The sequence below is a fragment of the Phocoena phocoena genome, chromosome 1, assembly GCF_963924675.1.
Source record: "Phocoena phocoena chromosome 1, mPhoPho1.1, whole genome shotgun sequence".
Lineage (NCBI taxonomy): Eukaryota > Metazoa > Chordata > Mammalia > Artiodactyla > Phocoenidae > Phocoena > Phocoena phocoena.
This window is the reverse complement of record NC_089219.1, coordinates 30,377,736-30,401,046: the sequence shown is the minus strand read 5'-3', so window position 1 is coordinate 30,401,046 and position 23,311 is coordinate 30,377,736. Positions and strand designations below refer to the sequence as shown.

The 23,311-nt window shown below is 47.8% G+C and overlaps 1 protein-coding gene across 1 annotated transcript in view; it reads left to right on the top strand.

Moving 5' to 3' along the window:
- Positions 1–23,311, top strand: part of EPHA10 (EPH receptor A10) — a 38,644-nt gene that overhangs the window by 8,538 nt on the left and 6,795 nt on the right. The window contains exons 4-8 of the mRNA XM_065877956.1: positions 296–451; positions 970–1,320; positions 15,213–15,346; positions 17,753–17,924; positions 21,828–21,936. Of these exons, the coding sequence (XP_065734028.1) occupies positions 296–451; positions 970–1,320; positions 15,213–15,346; positions 17,753–17,924; positions 21,828–21,936 (922 nt within the window). The remainder of the gene's footprint in view (positions 1–295; positions 452–969; positions 1,321–15,212; positions 15,347–17,752; positions 17,925–21,827; positions 21,937–23,311) is intronic.

Sequence of the window (23,311 nt, the reverse complement as noted above, 5' to 3'; positions counted from 1 at the left end):
AGGATAAAGCACATACCTCACAGGTCGTTATGAGCATTTAATGAATTACTGAAAGAGAAACATTGCAGTGTCTGCACGTTAAGCGCTTACTAAGGGTTAAGTAATACTGCGTTGGTCAGTCACGAGCTGCCACCCCCGGGGCGGTGCTGGAGTAGCTGAGACCCCCGCCCCCCACTTCCCCATCACAATTCGAGGAGATAAGGCCCACCACAGTGGGGGCAGTCAGGAAAGCGTGGGGGGGGGGGGAGCCAGAAGCTGTGGCGGAGCCCCCTCCTCACGCAGTTCCTCCCCGCAGCCTGTCCCCCAGGGTTTTACAAGGTGTCCCCGCGGCGGCCCCTTTGCTCGCCGTGCCCGGAGCACAGCCGGGCCCTGGAAAACGCGTCCACGTTCTGCGTGTGCCAGGACAGCTACGCGCGCTCGCCCAGCGACCCGCCCTCGGCGTCCTGCACCCGTGAGTCCCCCTCCTGAATGCCTTCCGGATGGTGGGTGGGGCGGTCCATAAGGGCGTAATCGAGGCGTTGTGAGGGCAGGGGTTCCACACTCGGGGGCGCCAGGGCGCACGTGGGGGCCAACGACGCAGACGGCAGAGTGGAGGGAGGGGAGCCTGGGGCGGTGATGGGGGCCGGGGCCCGGGTTTGGAAGAAGCAGGACAACAGAGACAGTCCAGACGGAGGGATGAGGTTAGGCTTGTTGGGGGATCACCGTGTGCGCCGCCTACAACCATCCCCGCCCTCACCTCTCCCAACTTTCCAGCCAGGCGGGGGACTCCCGCCCCTCACACTCTGCTGGGTCCCCAGATCCCCAACCTCATCCCCTCACCGACATCCTCCCACCCCATCCCTGACCGCGCCCCACCCCCACATCCCGCCCCTCACTGCTCCACGCCCCCGTCCCTCCCCCTCACTGCCCCCGCCCCCATCCCGCCCTTCCTCCCCCCGCCCCTGACGGCGCCCGCCTCTGTGCCCCCAGGGCCGCCGTCGGCGCCGCGGGACTTGCAGTACAGCTTGAGCCGCTCGCCGCTGGCGCTGCGGCTGCGCTGGCTGCCTCCGGCCGACTCGGGCGGCCGCTCGGATGTCACCTACTCGCTGCTGTGCCTGCGCTGCGGCCGCGAGGGCCCGGCGGGCGCCTGCGAGCCGTGCGGGCCGCGCGTGGCCTTCGTGCCGCGCCAGGCGGGGCTGCGGGAGCGCGCCGCCACACTGCTGCATCTGCGGCCCGGCGCGCGCTACACCGTGCGCGTAGCCGCGCTCAACGGAGTGTCGGGTCCGGAGGCCGCCGCGGGAACCACCTACGCGCAGGTCACCGTCTCCACCGGTGCCGGGGGTAAGGCCTTACGCACCCCGCGCGCCCGCCCGTCCAGCCCACCGCGAGCATCCCCACAGCCCGCAGCCACCCCGGATAAACTGCGATCGCTGGTCTTAAACAAAAATCCCCGACCCTGGCGACCCCCCATCGAGGTCAGCCCCCTTCCCGAAGGCCACGGAGGAGAGATTGAGGATACAGGTGACTCTGTGCCTCTGGGCCAGAGAGGTTATGAGTGTTAGTGATTCTGCGGGAGCCAGTGCGTGCTCCTTTTCCTGACCTCGCGGAAAGCCTATGCCCCACATCCAACTCTGCAGTTGCCTTGCCTCTCGTTTCCCGGCAAAAGGGGTGGAAGGTTCCTCAATCTTTTGCCCTCCCTTCTCGGAAATTTCAGTGGGAACCAGAATCATACCTCCTTCTTTCCTGTCTTAGAAAGAGGGACCCTGTGTGTATCCCTCTGACTTCGTCCCTCGGCCTCTGCAAGGGTTTTGCTGCATTGTCACCCTCTTTCATAGTCCTGGAAAAGAGCAAGGAAGCACGGAGGGTCAGACTGTCAGGGGCGATAGAATTCACTGGTCAACACATAAGTCACATTTCGGAGTCTGGAATTGAGATGAATAAATGAAGACCTACAATCCTTTTATACTACATCTTCCTCATTCTTGACATTTACTTTTGATTTGTCTCACTCAGCTTCAAGTAATCCTTCAAGTATCCTTTGCAAGAAAGATAAGTGAGTGAGTGGTATGGTCTTTTCATATCTGAGAAGATATGTTCCGTTTGTGACTCTGCTTCCCCGTCTGATGGCAGTCGTATTGCAGAATAGTCTGAGGCCAGGGTAATCATTGTTTTGTAGGTGACTTGAATATGAATGTGTACACACATGGATGTTTGTATAATTCTTAGGCTACTGGTGAAAGTAAACTTTAACCAATATTGACCTCTTTTCATTGAGTTTGGCTAGAACACAGTAAAACTTTGGATCTGCATACCTTTTTTTATTCCTGGAAAATTTTTTTTCCGTTTTTATTTCCAGTTATTACTTTGACTAGAACTTCTGATAACTCTGATTTCTCTCTTAAGACTCTTTCTAAACCTTGAGTTGTACGTCCATTTTCTGATTCTCAAATCTTGTCGCTTCCTTTATCATTTTCAGCCCTTAATCCATTTCCTCTGCCTTTTGGGAGAGATTTCCCAACTTGCCTGATTTTCTGGAACAACAGTTTGTTGTTTTTTTTTTACTATCTCTATTATGATTTAACATTTGCTATTGCATTTATATTTTTAAAATTTCAGAATAGAAAAAGAAAATGAGCACCCATAATCCTATTATCCAGAGATATACAACTACTAATATCTTGGAGTATATCCTTCCACATTTTTTTCTATTTCTATATCCATACCTAGAACTATCTACTATAAAACCCCTTTTGTATAATATACGTAACACAAATTTTTATCTGGTATTTCCTGATAATAATCCTGTTTTGATATAGATGGATTTAAAAATCATGTTAAGGAAATACTCTTCTGTTTCCATTTTGTTAATAAAAATACTTTCACTGATTGAGTGCTGCTCTGTGTTTGGCACTGTGCAATATGATTTTCTACATTAATTCATTTAAATCGAATGATAATCATCTTTCAGATGGTGAAACTGAAGTCTGAGACGCCAAGTGAATTATCCAAAGTCAGCCAGCTAGTAGTCGAGACCCATCTTTGAACTCAGGTCTGTCTAATACCAAAGCCCTGCTTTTAGCCCCTTGGCCGTATAATGCTTTCACTTTTTACTGAACTTTTCAGAAAAATCAGCAATGGATGTTAATTTTACAAAATGCTTCTTGAGCATCTTTCAAGATGACCACGATTTTTTGTCTTTGACCTTTCGATACGATGAATTCTATTAATGGATTTTTTCAGTGTGAGTTCTTTTTGCCTTCCTAGATTATACCCTACTGCCGATGACTGTATTATTCTTTTAATATTTGCTGAATTAATTTGCTTATATTTTAATATTTTTTCCATCTACCTTTATAAGAGAGAGTAGTTTTTTTTTTTTTAATTTATTTATTTATGGCCGTGTTGGGTCTTCGTTTCTGTGCGAGGGCTTTCTCTAGTTGTGGCAAGCGGGGGCCACTCCTCACAGCGGTGCGCGGGCCCCTCACTATCGCGGCCTCTCCCGTTGCGGAGCACAGGCTCCAGATGCGCAGGCTCAGCGGCCATGGCTCACGGGCCCGGCGGCTCCGCGGCATGCGGGATCCCCCCAGACCAGGTCTCGAACCCGTGTCCCCTGCACCGGCAGGCAGACTCTCAACCACTGCGCCACCAGGGAAGCCCCCGAGAGTGGTTTTTTTTAAAATTATTGTGTTCTTTGTCAAGTTTTAGCATTTTGGGCTGGCTTTGAAAAAGGCATCAGGAATAATCTCGTCTTTTTCTCTGTTCTGGGACAGTTTAAATAGCATAATTATCATTCTTTGAAGGCATGCAAAACTGCCTGGGAAACTGTACCTTGCTGATGTTCTCAATCTTTTCTATAACTTCTTCTTGAATCAGTTTTGTTAATCTGTACTTTCATAGAAAATCTTTTGATTATCTTTTTCTAATTTATTAGCCCAGAAACGCTTATTTAAAAACTTTCCATAGTATCTGGAGTTAACTCTACTTTCTCTTTCTTCATATTGTGTCCTGTGATGTCTTTTTTAGAATTATTCTGGTTAGAAGTTTATTTTATTGGTTATGACAAATAACCAGCTCTTGAACTTATCAATTCCACTGCTCTTTACTTTTGTCACTTATTTTATGATTTTATCTTTATTACTACCATCCTTCTGATTTCCTGAAGTCTTTTTCTAGGTGAGTTCAGTGCTTAGTTGTTTTTTTTAAAAATATTTATTTATGTATTTGCCTGTGCCAGGTCTTAGTTGCAGCACATGGGATCTTTGTTGCTGCAGGCAGGATCTTCATTGCAGCATGCAGACTTAGTTGCAGTACGCGGGATATTTAGTTGTGGCGTGCATGTGGGATCTAGTTCCCTGACCAGGGATCGAACCCTGCATTGGGAGCACGGAGTCTTAACTGCTGGACCACCAGTGAAGTCCCAGTGCTTAGTTTTTATATTATAGTTTTAATATTTTAAGCCTATGAAATTTCCTCTAAGAATAGCTTTGGTCACATCCAGTATGTTTTTATACATAATATATCACATTGTTCATGTTGTCATTTTCTTTGTAGATATAATTCACATACCATAAAATTTCACTTACCTTTTAAAGTGTACAATTCAGTCATTTTTCCTAGCAGCTATCACAAACTCTCTAATTCCAGAACATTTTCATCATCCCCCAAAGAAACCCATTAACAGTCACTTCCCATTCCTCCCACCCCCTCCAGCCCCTAATAACTACTAATCTACTCTCTGTTTCTATGGATTTGCCTATTCTGGGCATTTTATATACATGGAATTATACAGTATGTGGACTTTTACGTCTGTCTTTTTTCACTTAGCATAATGTTTTCACGGTTTGTCCATGTTGTAATATGTATCAGTATGCCATTCCTTTTATGGCTGACTAATGTTCCATTGTATGGATATACCACAATTTTGTGTATTCATTCATCAGTTTATGGACTTTGGACTGTTTCTGCTTTTTGGCTATTAGAGTAATGGTGCTATGAACATTCATGTACAAGTTTTTGTGGAAACAGGTTTTCAGTCCTCTTGGGTATATACTTAGGAGTGGAATTGCTAGGTCATATGATGTCATAGACTGAATTGTCTCTCCCAGGTTCATATGTTGAAGCCTTAACCCCCAGTGTGACTGTATTTGGAGATAGGGCCTTTAAGGAAATAATTAAGGTTAATGAGATCATAAGGGCGAGGCCCTAATCCCAAGGACTAGTGTCCTTACGAGAAGAGGAACAGACACCAGAGTTCATTTGCTCTCTTTGTGCATACACAGAGGAAAAGACAGGTGAGGACACAGCAAGAAGGTGGCTGTCTGCAAGTCAGGAAGAGAGCCCTCACTAGAATACAAACATGAATCTGCAAAGCATCGTCTGGGATTTCTAGCCTTTAGAACTGTGAGAAAATACATTTTTGTTGTTTAAGCCACCCAGTCTACAGTATCTTGTTATGGCAGCCTGAGCTGACCAATACATATGGAAACTTTTTTATCTTTTTGAGGAGCTGCTGAACTTTTTGAGGAATTGCCAGACTATCTTCCAAAGCAACTCTACCTTTTTACATTCCCACCAGCAAATGTACAAGGCTTCCAGTTTCTCCACCTCCTCACCAACACTTGTTTGTCTTGCTGATTTTAGCCATCTTAGTGGATATGAAATGGTATCTCACTGCAGTTTCAGTTTACATTTCCATAATGACTAATGATGTTGAACCTCTTTTCATGTGCTGGGTTTTCTTTTTGTCATTGAGTTATAAGAGGTTTTTTGTCTAATCTGTATATTCTGTATACCTTTGTATTACTTTCCTAGGGCTGCTAAAACAAAGTACCCAAAATTAGATGGCTTAAAACAAAGGAAATTTCTTGTTCTTCACTTCTGGAAGCTAGAAGTTTGAAATCAAGGTGTCAGCTGGGCCATGCTTTCTCTGCTCTAGCCTCTGGTGTTTGCTGGCAGTCCTTGGCCTTCTGTGGTTTGTAGATGCATCACTCCAGTCACATGGCCCTCTTTTGCCTGTGTGTCTCCACATCATCTTCTCTCTATGAGAGTCCCTCTCTGTGTCTAAATTTCCCCCCATTCAGAAGAACACCAGTCACATTGGATTAGGGCCCACCCAGATGACTTCATGTTGACTTGATTACCTCTGTGAAGACCATATTTCCAAGTAAAGTCATATTCTAGAGGTACTGGGGGTTAGGACCTCAAAATATCTTTTTGGAGGGACACAGTTCAACACATAATGACCATTATGATACATGGTTTGCTAATATTTTCTCCTACTCTGTGGGTTGCCACTCACTTTTTTTTCCAAAGGAGATGTAATTGACATATAACGTGATATTAATTTCAGGTATACAACTTAATGATTTGATATTTGTATATATTGTAAAATGATCACAATAAGTCTAGATCATCCACAGCCACACATAGTTATAAGAACTCTTAAGATCTACTCTCTTAGCAATTGTTTTTTTTTTTTGGCCACACTGCACGGTTTGCAGGATCTTAGTTCCCTGACCAGGGATTGAACCCGGGTCTTTGGCAGTGAATATGTGGAGTCCTAACCACTGGACCGTCAGGGAAGTCCCAGCAATTTTCAAATATACAATATAGTATTATTAGCTATAGTCACCATGCTGTACATTACATCTCCAGGACTTATTTATTTTATAACAGGAAGTTTATGCCTTTTGACCACCTTCACCCATATTTTTTTTTCCTTTCCTTTTTGCGGCACGTGGGCCTCTCACTGCTGTGGCCTCTCCCGTTGCGGAGCACAGGCTCCGGACGCGCAGGCTCAGCGGCCATGGCTCACGGGCCCAGCCGCTCCGCGGCATGTGGGATCTTCCCGGACCGGGGCACGAACCTGTGTCCCCTGCATTGGCAGGCGGACTCTCAGCCACTGAGCCACCAGGGAACCCCTTGACTCTTTTTGAATTATGGTTTTCTGAGGGTATATGCCCCGTAGTGGTATTGCTGGGTCATATGGTAGTTCTATTTTTAGTTTTGTTTGTTTTTTAATTAATTAATTAATTTTTGGCTGTGTTGGGTCTTCGTTTCTGTACGAGGGCTTTCTCTAGTTGCGGCAGGCGGAGGCCACTCTTCATCGCGGTGCGCGGACCTCTCATTATCGCGGCCTCTCTTGTTGCGGAGCACAGGCTCCAGACGCCCAGGCTCAGTAGTTGTGGCTCACAGGCCTAGTTGTTCCGCGGCATGTGGGATCTTCCCAGAGCAGGGCTCGAACCCGTGTCCCCTGCATTGGCAGGCAGATTCTCAACCACTGCACCACCAGGGAAGCCCTATTTTTAGTTTTTTTAAGAAACCTCCATACTGTTCTCCACAGTGGCTGTATCAATTTACATTCCCACCAACAGTGCAAGAGTGTTCCCTTTTCTCCACACCCTCTCCACCATTTATTGTTTCTAGATTTTTTGATGATGGCCATTCTGACTGGTGTGAGGTGATCCCTCATTGTAGTTTTGAGTTGCATTTCTCTAATGATTAACCTTCACCCATTTTGCCCACCTCTCACCTCCACCTATGGCAGCCACCTGTCTTTCACTTTCTTAGTAGTGTCCTTTGAAGCTCAGAGTTTTAAATTTTGATCAAGTCCAGTTTATTTTTCTTTAGTTGCTTGTGTTTTTGGTTTCATATCTAAGAAACCATTGCCTAAATCAAGGTCATGAAGACTTACACCTGTGTTTTCTTCTAGTATTGTAGTTTCGACTAAAATTATTTTATTTAATTTATTTATTTTTAAATTTATTTTTGGCTGCGTTGGGTCTTTGTTACTGCGCACGGGCTTTCTCTAGTTGCAGCGAGCAGGGGCTACTGTTTGTTGCAGTGCGTGGCCTTCTCATTGCAGTGGCTTCTCTTGTTGTGGAGCACAGGCTCTAGGCATGCAGGCTTCAGTAGTTGTGGCACACAGGCTCAGTAGTTGTGGCTCGCGGGCTCTAGAGTGCAGGCTTAGTAGTTGTGGTGCACAGGCTTAGTTGCTCCACGGCATGTGGGATCTTCCCGAACCAGGGCTTGAACCCATGTCACCTGCATTGGCAGGCGGATTCTTAACCATTGCGCCACCAGGGAAGTCCCCAATGTTTACTTTTTAAAGTAACTATTGTGGTTTTCTTTGAGGGCTAAGGTATGGTAAACATTTTAACTATTCTGTGGCTACATTGAAGCAATGCGTATTATTTTTATACTGCAGTGTTCTCTCTCTCCCCCTCCATCTCCATATATATTAAGTACTATATTATTTAATTCTTCTATTTCCTTCTTATTGTCTACTTGATGTTCCAAGGACTAAGAGGTTTAACTCTCCCGTTCTGCTTGTAATTTTGTTAAATTCCTTATATTTGTAATGACTTTTAAATATTTTGATTTTGCTAATGCATTTTTAGTTTCCCTACACGCCTTTCTCACTTTCTCCACTTTTATCTCATCTCATCCTGTTTCTTTTTCTTCTCCATCTGTTTTCTCTTCGTGGCCTTCTGCTCCTATTTCAGAAGGCTGTGTTTTCTTTCATCTTCTTCAAGATGCCAAACAGCCTCCTTACTTGTTCTTCTAACTGTCATATTAATCGCTCTTAAAGATCTGCTCCTCCTGAGTCTTCATTTTTTAAAAATATTTATTTATTTATTTTTGGCTGCTTTGGGTCTTCGTTGCTGTGTGTGGGCTTTCTCTAGTATGGCAAGCGGGGGCTAGTCTTCATTGCGGTGCGCGGGCTTCTCATTGCGGTGGCTTCTCTTTGCTGCGGAGCATGGGATCTAGGTGTACGGGCTTCAGTAGTTGTGGTGTGCAAGCTCAGTAGTTGTGGCTCGCGGGCTCTAGAGCGCAGGCTCAGTAGTTGGGGCGCACGGGCTTAGTTGCTCCGTGGCATGTGGGATCTTCCCGGACCAGGGTTCGAACCTGTGTCCCCTGCATTGGCAGGCAGATTCTTAACCACTGCACCACCAGGGAAGTCCCCTCCTGAGTCTTTAGAGTAATACTTTTTTTTGCTTATTCAGAAATATTTTTTCATATGCCCAATTTCTTAGTGTTTTCTGTTTACTTGTTCTCGAACAAGGAACTAGCTGATGTTTGCCAAAAAACCCAAAAACCAAAACAAGATATATGAATTGTCCTTTTTACGGGTTTGTGAGGCTTTCAGCTGCAAGTAACAATACGTCTCAGTGCAAATGACATTTGACTGAAATGACTTATTAGCTTACCTAAGAAGAGGGGAATTAGAGCTTGGTTAATTCAGCAGCTCAACAGTGTCCTCAAGGACCCAGGTTCTTTCTTTCACTCCACTCTGCCATCCTTATAACATAGGCTGGCTCCCTTATGGTGGCAAGTTGGATGCAGCTGCTCCAGACATCATCATATCCTTACCATCCAGGGCAGAAAAAGAACTGTTTCTTCCTTGTTGGTATCTTTTTTTATTTTAAGTTGTGACTCTATTCCTTTATTTCTTTTTTCTTAATAGATCTTTATTGGAGTGTAATTGCTTCACAATACTGCGTTAGTTTCTGTTGCACAGCGAAGTGAATCAGCCATACGCATACACGTGTCCCCGTATCCCGTCCCTCTTGAGCCTCCCTCCCATTCTCCCTATCCCACCCCTCTAGGTCATCGCAAAGTACCGAGCCCATCTCCTTTGTGCTATGCTGATGCTTCCCACCAGCCAGCTATTTTACATCCGGTAGTGTATATATGTCGATGCTACTCTCATTTTGCCCCAGCTTCACTCTCCCACCCCATGTCCTCAGTTGCAGGGCAGGAATAAAGATGTAGACATAGAAAATGTTGGTATCTTTTTAAAAGCCAGAAACCTTTCCCATAATCCCTCCTCCCCTTAGGTGACTTCTCCTTTTGTTGGCCAGAACTGGATTATGGACCCAACCCTAACCCAATTATTGGCAAAGGGAATGAGTGCACACAGATGTTTTAGAACAATCAGAATTAACCTGAGTCATCTCAGGGCAGACAGTAGACCCTGAATCAAAAACTGGGCTCAGTCAGTGGGGAAGGGGGACATGGCCGTTGGATAGGTTTCCAGTAGTGTCTGCTGTACTCACAGCCCCACTTTGGTGCTGACTGATCTCATTACCAATCTACAGTGGGAGAGCAGGTGCTTGGGCTCAGTTTTTAGCTCCATTGTCAGGATTTATCAGGCTTTCATCTAATATAGCTCTGCGGGGCTGAAATTCAACCTTCTTCTCCCTCTATATCCTGGCCATCTGATAACTTTCAACAAATGTAGTTTTTAAAAATGACATTCCTGGCTCTTTCCTATCTCTGCCCTCCATCTGTATCTACAAGGGATCGTGCCCCTTCCTAGAAGATCGTGAAGTCATGATCTTTCCTCCCAGTAACCTGGTGGTACCTTATTCTGGCATGATTACACTTTTGTTTGTTTCTTTTTGTTTGCTACTGTCTGTCCCCCCCAACATTATCTAGACTAGGTTCTCAAATCTGTACACTGGAATCATTGAGAAGCTTTTAAAAAAGATGCTAATGCCTGAGTCCCACCCCACAGAAATTATGATTTAATTGCTTTGGGTTTATGACCTGGGCATCAATACTTTTTTTAATTGTGGTAAAAAACATGTAACATGAAATTTACCAAATTAACCATTTTTAAGTGTACAGTACAGTAGTGTTACCTATATGCAATTATTGTACAACAGACCTCTAGAACTTTTCCAACTTGCAAAATGCAAACTCTATACCCTTTGAACAACAACTCCTCTTTTGCCTTCCCCCCAGACCCTGGCAACCACCATTCTACTTTCTAAGAGTTCGATTACTTTAGATACTTCATAGAAGTGGAGTCATGCAGAATCTGTCTTTTCGCGACTGGCTTATTTCACTCAGCATAATGTCCTCAAAGTTCATCCATGTTGTTGCATGTGATGGGATTTCATTTTTTAGGCTGAATAGTATTCCATTGTATGTCTACATCACATTATTTTTCCCCCAGCTTTATTGAGATATAATTGAATTACACCTTTATGTAAGTCTAAGGTGTACAATGTGATGATTTGGTGTATGTGTGTACTCTGAAATGATTGCCATGGGAAGGTTAGTTAACGCATCTATCACCTCACATAAGTATGTCTTATGAGTCTGGTGAAAACATTCAAGATCTCTCTTAGCAGTTTTCAACTACACCATGCCATACATTAGATCCCCAGATGTAATTCATCTTATAATTGGAAGTTCGTACCTTTGACCAGCATCTCCCCCTTTCCCCGACCCCCTAGCTCTTGTCAAAAACCAATCTACTCTCTGTTTCTATGAGTTTGGCATTTTTATTTTTTTTAATTATATATGTATTTATGGCTGCATTGGGTCTTCTTTGCTGTGCACGGGCTTTCTCTAGTTGTGGCGAGTGGAGGCTACTCTTCGTTGTGGTACGTGGGCTTCTGATTGCGGTGGCTTCTCTTGTTGTGGAGCACGGGCTCTAGGTGCTCGGCTGCAGTAGTTGTGGCATGCGGGCTTCAGTAGTTGTGGCTCGCGGGCTCTAGAGCGCAGGCTCAGTAGTTGTGGTGCACGGGCTTAGTTGCTCCGCGGCATGTGGGATCTTCCCGGACCAGGGCTCGAACCCGCGTCCCCTGCATTGACAGGTGGATTCTTAACCACTGCATCACCAGGGAAGTCCCGAGTTTGGCATTTTTGGATTCTACATATAAGTGAGATCATGCAGTATTTGTCTCTCTTTGTCTTATTTCACTTAGTATAATGCCCTCAAGATTCATCTGTGGTTTTGCTAATGGCAGGATATCTATTTTTTAATCACTGAATAAACATATCATTAAATATATATGTATATAATTTTCTTGTCTTTATCCGTTCATCTGTCAACAGACACTTATGTTGTTTCCATATCTTGGCTATTGTGAATAATGCTGCAGTGAACATGGAAGTGCAGAAATTTCTTCAAAATTGTGATTTCATTTCCTTGGGCTATATACTCAGAAGAGGGGTTGCTACATCACATGGTAGTTCTATTTTTATTTTATTGTATTTTTTATCAATTTTTAAATTGAAGTATAGTTGATTTACAATGTTGTGTTAATTTCTGCTGTACAAAGTGGTTCAGTTATACGCATATATACATTTAAAAATATTTTTTCCATTATAGTTTATCATAAGATACTGAATATAGTTCTCTGTGCTATTCAGTAGGACCTTGTTTTTTATCCATTCTATGTATAAAAGCTTACATCTGCTAAACCCAACCTCCCACTCCACCCCTCCTCTAGCCCCCTCCCCCTTGGCAACCACCAGTCTGTTCTCTATGTCTTTGATTCTGTTTATTTATTTTTATTTTTATTTTTTTTGCGGTACGCGGGCCTCTCACTGTTGTGGCCTCTCCCGTTGCGGAGCACAGGCTCCGGGCGTGCAGGCTCAGCGGCCATGGCTCACGGGCCCAGCCGCTCCGCGGCATGTGGGATCCTCCCAGACCGGGGCACGAACCCGTGTCCCCTGCATCGGCAGGCGGACTCTCAACCACTGTGCCACCAGGGAAGCCCGATTCTGTTTATTTTTCATAGATAGGTTCATTTGTGCTATATTTTAGATTCCACATATTAAGTGATATCATATGGTATTTGTCTTCTCTTTCTGACTTCACTTAGTATGATAATCTCTAGTTGCATCCTATTTTTATTTTTTTAAGGAACCTCCATACTGTTTTCCATAGTGGCTGTACCAATTTACATTCCCACCAACAGTGCACAGGGTTCCAATTTCTCCAGAGCCTCGTCAACACTTGTTATTTTCTGTTCTTTGTTTTGTCTGCTGTTGTTTGTTTGTTTGTTTTTGATCCTAACAAGTATGAGGTGATATCTCATTGTGGTTTTGACTTCCATTTCCCTGATGATTAGTGATATTGAGTATCTTCTCATGTGCTTATTGCCCATTTGCACATCTTCTTTGGAGAAATGTTTATTCAAGTCCTCTGCCCATTGGGTTATTTGTGGGTTTTTTTTGTTATTGTTGAGTTGTAGGAGTTCTTTTTATATCCTGGATATTAACCCTTTATCAGATATGTGGTTAGTAAATATATTCCCCCATTCCATAGGTTGCTTTTTCACTCTGTTGATTGTTTCCTTTACTGTACAGATGTTTTTAGTTTGATGTAGTGCCATTTGTCTATTTTCGCTTTTGTTGCCTGTGTTTTGGTGTCATATTCAAGAAATCATTGCCAAATCCAATATCATGAAGCTTTTCCTCTATATTTTCTTCTAGGAGTTTTATAGTTTCAGGTCTTACATTTAGGCCTGTAATTCATTTTGAGTTAATTTTTGTATGTGGTGAAGGTAAGGGCCCAAATTCATTCTTTTGCATGTGGATATTCAAATTCCCCAGCACTGGGGACTTCCCTGGTGGTCCAGTGGTTAAGACTCTGCGCTTCCAATGCAGGGGGCATGGGTTCAATCCCTGGTTGGGGAACTAAGAGCCACATGCTGCACAGCATGGCCAAAAAAGAAAACAAAACAAAAATCAAATTCTCCAGCATCATTTGTTGAAGATACTTTCCTTTTCCCATTGTGTGGCCCTGACATCCTTGTAGAGGAACATTTGACCATATATGTGAGGGTTTACTTTTGGGCTGTCTGTTCTGTTCCGTTGGTCTATAGTTCTGTTTTTATGCCAAGTACCATACTGTTTTGTTTACTGTAGGTTTGTAACATTTTGAAGTAAAAAAGTGTGAGGCTTCCAGGTTTGCTTTTCTTTCTCAAGATCATTTTGACTGTTCATGGTCCTTTGAGATTCCATATGGATTTTAGAATTTTTTTTCTATTTTTGCAAAAAATGCTATTGGGATTTTGATAGGAAATGCACTGAATTTTTTTAGGTCACTTTCGGTAGTATGGACATTTTGACAGTATTAAATCTACACTCCATAAATATGGGTGTCTTTTTTTTCTTTTAACACAGATTTTATTTATTTATTTATTTATGGCTGTGTTGGGTCTTAGCTGTGGCACATGGGAACTTTTGTTGCAGTACACGGGCTTTTCATTGCGGTGTGCAGGCTTCTCTCTAGTTGTGGCACATGGGCTTCTCTCTAGCTGTGACGTGCAGACCCTGTAGTCGTGGCACGTGGGCTCCAGAGCATGTGGGCTCTGTAGTTGTGGCATGTGGGCTCAGTGGTTGCGGCGCACAGGTTTAGTTGCCCCGCGGCATTTGTGATCTTATTTCTCCGAACAGGGATCGAACCCACGTCCCCTGCATTGGAAGGAAGATTCTTAACCACTGGACCACCAGGGAAGTCCCAATAAATATGGATGTCTTTCTGTCTATTTGTGTCTTCTTCAGTTTCTTTCAGCAGTGTCTTGTAGTTTTCAGTGTGCAAGTCTTTTGCTTTTCTGTTAATTCCTAAATATTTTATCTTTTTTGATGCTATGGTAAGTGGGATTGTTTACTTAATTTCTGTTTCATATTGTTCATTGTTAGTGTGTAGAAATGCAAATGATTTTGTGATTTGATTTTGTATCCAGCAACTTTGCTATATTTGTTTATTTGTTCTAACAGTGTTTTCTGTGGAATCTGTGGGGTTTTCTACATATAAGATTATGTCATCCATGGAGAGAGATCATTTTACTTCCTCCTTTCCAATCTGGATGCCTTTTATTTCTTTTTCGTGCCTAATTGATCTGTCTAGGACTCCCAGTACTGTGTTGAATAGAAGTGGCAAGAGTGGGCATCCTTGTCTTGTTCCTGATCTTCAAGGGAAAACTTTCAGTTTTTCACCATTGAGTATGATGTTAGCTGTGGGCTTTTCATATATGGCCTTTATTATGTTGAGGTAGTTTCCTTCTATCCCTAGTTTGTTGAGTATATTACCTCTTGCCCAGACTATTAGAATAGTTAAGTAGCTTGTCTTCCTGCCTTCTGTGCTCCCTAATGTCTCCAAACCGCAGAGAGTATAGAAAGAGCCTGGGGGATTAGAACCAGCCACCATGAGGGAAGCTGGAGTATAGGGTGTGGGCAAGCAGCACGTGGCCTGATGCTTTCCCCCGAGGAGCCAGGGAAGCAGAGAGCTGTGGGGTGAGAGGGGCCTCCCTTCCCTCTAGTCCCTCAAGCCCCGTGCCTCAGGAGCATCCTGTCCCCCACAGACCCTTTGGTCATGCTTCTGTGGCTCCAGTAGCCCCGCCCCTAATCCCCTCTTGTCCAGACTTTCCAGCCCCTGTCCCTGCCCCACAGTCAGATCTGGGTCCAGAACCTTGCATTACTTTCAGCACCATGGGAGGAGGATGAGATCCGCAGGGACCGAGTGGAGCCCCAGAGTGTGTCCCTGTCGTGGCGGGAGCCCATCCCCGCTGGAGCCCCGGGGGCCAACGGCACGGAGTATGAGATCAGATACTATGAGAAGGTGAGTCGGGGTCTGGGAGGGACCTGGGGCTGCATTCCTGGCTGTGATCTGCCCCCCTCACCCGCTGGCTTCCTTCTCTTCATAAGCACCTCCCAGCAGAAGTCCTTCTTTCTTTCTTTCTAAACATTTCCACAGGCCCCCTCAGGGGCCTCCCCAGCCGGGGTTTCTTCCTGTCCTCTCCTCACCATGGACCCCACTGCTCTCCCTCTTTCCCCACGTCTCCGTTCATCACTGGTCATCATGTCCATTTTCACCACTTCTGCCTAGTGTGTACAGTTGACAAGAAGCCTTCTCTGGGGGCTGATCCAGATTTTGTGTGGCGGAATCACGTACATACAATTTGCAATCCTTTTAAGAAAAAGAATGCAGAAATACATTGTTTCAAATTTTACAGAAAGGTACCACGGTGGGAGCACACTAGGTCATGGGACCCCCGTGTTGGGAAACGTTTAGCAGCCAGCTCTGCAGAACGATGAACGTGTGCGATATTGTAATTTTGCTGACGTGAGGAATGTGTAACCCATCATTTACAAATAGGAATAGAAAATATACAGCGATCCTTATTGTAAACTCCATATCGCCAGTTGGTTCTCATAGAATACTTCTTGCTGATTTTTGCTGACCTCTTGTATCTGTTGTCAGCTGTGGTTGCAGCTCAACCATGGTTTGACAAGTGGAGTTACATCCGGATCCACTGTCTCTTTTCCGCATAAGTTAATAAACTTATGAATTTAAATTCAAACTGTTTGAATTTGACATGTAATCTGCCGTTAAACTGTTTCTCACCTTGGTGCCAATTGTATTCATTAAAGCGAAACCTTGCTTTCAACTTAGCACTACATGTGTCAGGACTTCACTCCCTCCTCGGTGACTCCAGGGAGTTCTTTGCTGAATCAGTCAAGGTTTTTGAATTCGAGAAGTCTGGAGAGCTGTGAGTTGAGAGAGAGAGACGGAGACAGAGAGAGAAACAGAGTTGGGGGCTTTCAGCATAGAGATAGTAGCTGAAGCCAAGGGAGCAGAAGGGATGACCAAGGGAGTGGGGCATGAATGAGAAGAGAAGTCAGGGCAGAGCTCTGGGGATCCCTGATGTCTAGGAGACCGCAGCGAAGATCACTGGGAAGGAGCTAGGCACGCAGCAGTTGCTTAGAAAGGGCTCATTGAACTGACACTTGGGGATCACAGCATAGCTACAGTCCCAGCACTGAGCTGGGTAGTTGCTTCCAGGCCCTTAGGAAGTTTGAAGTTGCTGGGAACAAAAACCCTTGAAAAGAGGAGCCAGTACCAAAGGGGCTGTGTTTGAAAGCCTTCAAGAATGTCTCATGGAGCCCGATGACCAGAAGTGTGGCTGGTGTCACGAGCTCCTCACGCCGACTTCTCTCTGTGCACCAGCTCCACCTCCTCTGCAGGGGCCTTGCTCCTAGCGCCTGGCAGCTGCCGAGGCTGGCAGCCTTGCCCCTTTCCTCCTCCCCGCCCTGAGCCTGTCCCGTCTCATAGGTCATGCAGTCATTGCCCTGTCTTTCGGTGGTTTGTTCAAATGCCCGGAAGGGAGATTCTGATTGGCCCAGCTTGGGTCAGAGTCTTCCCTGATTCCTGAATACCATGGCCCTAGAGCTGGGGCCACAGGTATAGGGGAGGTGCACCTCTGGGGGCTGTGAGTGTGGCAGGGGCTCTAATAAGGGCGTGTGGGCGGAGACAAAATAATGGTGGCATGTCCAGCAGGTGCCATTATCAGACGTGTTGGGGGCAGGACGATGTAGAGCACAGAGCACGGGACCTGAAGGAATCGAGAAGGTGTCACCCCAACCCTTCTTTGATGTGAGCCTCACCTGTTAAAGGAGATAGGAACGCTGCTGTGAGGACTGTAGGAAGTTGGCTCCTATAGGGTCTAGCCCAGCAGCGGGCAGTGAGTGGACCGTTGCTGGGGGCCGTGGGAGAGCCTCTCTACCCCTCTGAGCCCGATTCCTTATCTGTGAATCCATGCCTTGCAGGACATTGTGAAAGTCCGATGCCAAGGGGAAGGAAAAGCTGTGTGACCTGACAAGGGCCGAGCAGGTGTCAGGCCCTTGTCTTCTTCTTTCCTCTGAGGGATCAGGGGCAGCTCGCCCTCTGGACTGCCAGGCCCTGATGCCCTTCATTCTAGCATCCCTTTGAAGGCCAGCATCTTCTCTAAAGTTTCTCTTACTTGGAGATGGGGCTGTTCTCAGCTACAAGTACCACCGAGCATGGGTGGGAGCTCGTGGTGGAGAAAGGGGCTGGCGATCCTATGGAAGAAAGCTGTGGGATCTCCCCAAGACAAGTGGAGTTATTCCACCAGCCCAGGTTCCTCCCTACTCCTTCCCCCCGACATTCTCCCAGGAGCGTGGGGCCAGCCCTGGGTCTGGGCCTCACTTCTCGGTCCCTCCCCAGGGTCAGAGTGAGCAGACTTACTCCACGGTGAAGACAGGGGAGCCTGCGGTCACCGTCACCAACCTCAAGCCGGCTACCCGCTACGTCTTTCAGATCCGGGCGGCTTCCCCGGGGCCCTCCTGGGAGACCCAGAGCTTCAACCCCAGCATTGAAGTGCAGACCCTGGGGGAGGGTAAGTGATGTGTCACGTGAAGAGAAAACCCAGCCCGGGGCTGGAGCAGGGAGGCAAATTGGGGCGGGGCGGGGGGTGGTGGTGCGTTATCAGTGCAGTTAAGGGAACCTGCAGAACAGTTCAGTCACAACCTAATTAATGGGTGAATTTGGTTGGACTTCCCTGGCGGTTCAGTGGTTAGGACTTTGCGATTCTACTGCAGCGGGCACGGTGGAACTGGTGGGAGAACTAAGATCCCACATGCTGCTTAGTGTGGCCAAAAAAAAAAAAAGAAGCATGAATTTGGAACCCAACAACTAGTGGCTTACATTGGGTACCTGTCCTGGAGGAACTCACAGGGGAGGGGCCCATGAACAACTATAACCCGGGTCTCAGCTGGTGTCTCCCTGCCTCCCAGAACCTCCCATGTCTCGTGGGAACATCCTGTGCCCTCTCCAAGATTCTTCTCTTTTCTTGGGAGAAATTTTTGTCTCCTGGTCACTTCTTGCCCTTGACCGCTAAATTCTTGTTCCCATCCTGCTGCTTTGTCACTGCCACGATAGACTCAAATGTGGGCCCCCGTCCCTCTTCCCACTAGGCCTTACAGTGTGAAGCAGGGGGGTGAGGCCCAGCTCACCCTCTGGACTGCCAGGCCCTGACATCTATCACCCTAGCATCCAACCCTCCCTGAGGGTTGGGGCACATGAAGGGAGTTGCACCTGCAGCGGTAAACAGAGCAAAACGCCGGGAGAAGTGGTTAGGATTCGGCGCGTTCATTGCCAGGGCCTGGGTTCAATCCCTGGTCAGGGAACTAAGACCTCATGAGCTGCGTAGTGTGGCCCAAAACAAACAGAAGAACACCAGGAGAATTGTACACTTTCAATGGGTGAATTGTACGGTATGAGAATAATTTCTCAATAACGCTCTTATCAAAACAAAAGCTGAACATCAGATATTCCCAATCCTAACGCAGCTCCAGCTCTTCGGCATGGTATGGTGCTACCCGCTCCTCCCTTGGCTTCCCTGCCCCGGTTCCTCTTCTCCCCACCCACCCCCAGTCCCCCCTCCTGATGCGTGCAGAGCATTTAGCGCTCTCTTTTGTTGTTCTCCTGCTGCTAACCCAGCCCTCAGGATCTCACCTCTATCTACCCGAGCAGCTCACGAAAGTATTTTCCCGGACAAAGGCAGTTCCCCCTAAGAGGCATCCTGGCACCAGCTGTCTAGATAATAATTCTTTCCAACCTGCTACATGAGTCTAATCCAAGATAGGAAGAGTTCTGAGCCCAAAGGGAAGTGGAGATAAAATGTGGAGGGAGTTTGAGTTCTGGGAAAGGAAAACAGCACTTCTTGCTCGAACGCCTGTGTCTCTGCCAGACCTCGGCCAGGTGCTGGCAAGAGATTAGAGCTGTGTCTTGAAGGCTGGGGAACGTCTGAGTGTGTGGAGGTGGGCAGGGAAGGCATTTTGGATAGAGGAAGCCATCAGAACAAAGGCTCGCGGGTTTGGCTGGAGTGGGTGTGGCAGAGGGCGGGAGCTGGGAGCCGGTAGCTGAAGAGGGCTGATGACTTCCCTTAATTTGGTGCTTCTTAGTTGGCTTCCGGGCAGCCTCCTTTGCTGTGGCCCTGGCTGTGGGGAGTGGTTCCCCAATCTGCAGAGTACTTTTTCCAGTGAGCTGTGACCCCAAATCAGGATCACGAGGAAGGACCATGCTTCACCGCTGTATTAGTTACCCGTTGCTGTGTAGCAAATTACCCCCAAAACTCAGCGGCCAAAAACAACAGATGTTTATTATGTCATGGTTTCCTTGGGTCAGGAATATGGGCAAGGCTTAGCTGGGTGCCACCTGTCTGAGGTCTCTCAAAGGCTGCAATCAAGGTGTCCTCTGGGGCTGCGGTCATCTCCAGGCTTACCTGGGGCGGAGTGGGGAGGGAGTGTCTGCCCCCCTGCTCGGGCTCCTGCTGGCTGTCTGCGGGAGGCAGGCACATGCCTCCTGGGCTTCTCCAAGGGCTATTTATAACCCAGCAACTAGATTCTTCCAGAGACAGAGAGAGAGAGAGAGAGAGAGAGAGAGAGAGAGCGCACAAGAAGGCACCCGAGACAGAAGCCAGTCTCTTGTAACCTAATCATGGAGGTGACATCCCATCACTTTCGTTGTATTCTGTTCATGAGAAGCCAGTGACTGTGTTCCGCCCACACTCAAGGGGAAGGAACACCAGGAGGTGGCGAATCCGGGAGGGCCGTCTCAGGGGCTGCGGACCACAACCACTTTTAGCTCCATCCTCAGTTTCCGCGTCCACATGGATACTTCATTTCGAACAGTCCTTGGCAACTCCACCGCCTGCCGCCACCAGCTGGACCCTGGACCCAGTTCCCCGGCTCTGAAATCTGCTCTTTGACCCTGACCTTGTTGGCCTCTAACTCTTCCTTCCTCTTCTATCCCTCTTCCTCACTTGCTCTGTGACATCCTAATAGCACCTCTTGGGATCTGACCTCATCTCCCAGGCTCTCAGCCCCTCCCGTCCCCACAATCATCTCTCCCCAGTGCGCACAGATTCTCCCGGCAGAAACACGCCCCACCTCTGCCGGCCCTCATTCCCCGGACATCGTGCTGCACCTGCCCCTCTAGTCCCCAGGCTTGGCTGTCCTCCTCTGTCCCTCGCCAAGGCTGCCTGCAGAGTTGTATTTTTCTAATCTCAGTTTAGTCTTCAGGGCTGCGTAGCATTTTCCCCGTTCTTGACAGTTACCCCAAACTGTCACGTCTCTCAAACACCTCCCCTCTCTCCCCGCTCGCGAGCCAGCAGATCCCCTCACTCCTCTCCCCGTGGGCAGGAACTCTGTCTATCGCTTGAGCTCCCTGTTACCCTCGGGATATCCTGGCTCATACTCCTGGCCTAGCATTCAAGGACCTTCCGGTTCTGTCTCCTCCCCCAGCTCCCTTCACCCTCCTGCCCTCCAGCTTCATACCTTCATATCTAGCATCTGCATCTCTGCCTCCAGGCAGTCTGTTTTCCAGCCACATGGGATGACTTGCCGTTTTCCAGACCCAGCAGGTGCATCTAAGCATCATCAACAACCCTTTCAATCTTCCAGGTCCAGTGCAGATGACGCCTTTTCTGCAAACCTTCCTTGCTGGCTTTAGGAAGAAATTATCATGCCTCTGCTCAGCTCTGCTCATGTCTCTTTTTTTTTTCATTCTACAGTTAAGATTTTTCATTTCTGTCTCCCATACTGGTCGGTACACCCCTCCAGAGCTGGGATTTTGGCTCATCCATTGCTATCTCCCCAGAACTAGTGCCAGCCTGGCACACATGTTGGATGGATGGATGGATGGATGGATGGGGCTGAGAGCCTGGCTCTTCCCCTGGGGAAATAGTTCAAAGCAGAGGCTTTAGGAATCAGGTTCGAATCTTAGGTTCACGGTTTGTTAGCTGTGTGACCTTGGGCAAATTATACAACTTTTCTCAGTGTCAGTTTCCTCAGCTATAAAATGGAAACAGTAACACCTTACTGGCTTGGATCACTTAGTCTTGAATGGAGCAAGTGTGCATTAAATGTTAACTCATCATTATTGCTGGTGACAGTTCTGGATGGGGGCTGGGGAGCTTGGATGAGAGGCCATCCCCCTGCAGAGCTACCTTCATTGTGCATCAGAAAGGCAAAAAGGGATCCTGGGCCTGCCTGTCTGGATGCCTGCTCCTCTGTCTCAGAGCTGGGCTGCAGTGGAAGTGCCTTGCTCTGGGAAAAGAGGAAGCTCCACGTGCCACTGTGGCTGGTGGGGCTGCCTTGCTCCCTTGCCGCCGGGAGGCCGGGCCGAGTGCGGAGGTGCTGTGGGAATCCTGCTGTGGGGTGAGGACAGGAGTCTGTCCTTGGAGCTTCCCTGGGAGCCTGGTCCTCTGCCTCTCTCAACCTCGTGGTTTCCCTCCCAGCTGCCTCGGGGTCCAAGGACCAGAGCCCCGCGGTCGTCGTCACCATTGTGACCATCTCAGCCCTCCTCGTCCTGGGCTCTGTGATGAGCGTGCTGGCCATTTGGAGGAGGTAGGTGGCTGGTCCCGGCCTGGATGATGCCCGATGGGCCATGTCCCTGCGCACATTCACATGTGCTCACAGGCTCCCATGTCTGTATCTGCATTTGCACCTGTGCGGATGTGCACGGGCGAGCACACCGCTGTGTAGATACAGGCGTGGCTGGTGTGGTCCTGGCCCTCCTCCCACCGTCCTGACCCCCTGCTCCTGCAGTCGGCAGCGTGGCAGCCAGCACGGCAGCTAGCTCAGCCGCTCTGGGATGAAGGGGATTTAGCTCCTTAACTCATTAAATGTCAGAAGGCATCGCTGAGGATGGGATCAAGCTCCAGCTGCTCCGGTGTGATTAGGAGCCTCCTGAGGCACCCTGCCCGAAAGGGATCTGGAGGCCCTTCAACACAGGCAAAAGGAAGAAAGGCAGAAATTGTGTGTGTGTGTGTGTGTGCGTGTGTGTGTGTGTGTGTGTGTGCGTGCGCGCGCACCTGCGCCTGCGTGCAGGGAGAACAGGGAGGGGAACTCATAAACCAGAAACCCCCAACCCCCAGCAGAAGAAGCTGGCAGAGTGGGCAGAGAAAGGGGATGGGAGGAGGGGCAAAGATGTGGAGCTTGGGTCTGGCTCAGGGAAGATTCCGGCCCTTTGGCATGCAGCAGAAATCTCATGGCATATAGATCGCCCTTCTCCCCAGGGCCACAGTCTGCCACATGCAGAGGCACCCGGGTGGGTTCCAGGCTGGGGCTGAGGTCAGCAGACTGGAGGGGCTGGAAAGTCTGCATGTGACAGGCTGGAGTGGGGGGAGCACAGGAGAGGAATGGGCTGGCCCGGGAGCCACACATCAGCATCCTGAACCGCCTGCAGGCTGGAGGGACCGTGAGATTTCACTTGGCTCCGAGGGGACTGTTTGCTTGGTCTTGAATAAGGTGCTGAAAGTGACTGAGGAAGAGAGAGTCTGGGAGCCAGCTCTGCCCGGGGCCAGGGGAGTCAGGAAGGCAGGACAGGAGTGGAATCTCCTTCCTCACAGAGCTTAAAGGTCCTTATATGAGACCTGTTGGAAAAGCGGGAATGGACAGGAGCTGAGAGCATCTTGTCCTGGCTGTGAGCTCAGGGTCTCTGGGAGGCAGAAGGAGGAAAGGGGAGAGAGGTGAGCAAGGAGGGCCTCTTCAGGCAGACTCTACAGAACAGGGGCAGCTGCCCAGCAGCTCCTCGGAGACAGATGCACCAGAGCGGGCAGAGTAAGCCAGGGGTGGATTTCAAAACCTGCTCAGAATCAAACGGCACCAAAATGAGGATCTGCCTGGTCTAGCGCTGATGTGCAGAGAGGCACTCATCTCCAGCATGTGTGTCCCAGCTTTGCAGACGGTAACACCTCCCTCAGCCGTCTCCTCCTCTCGC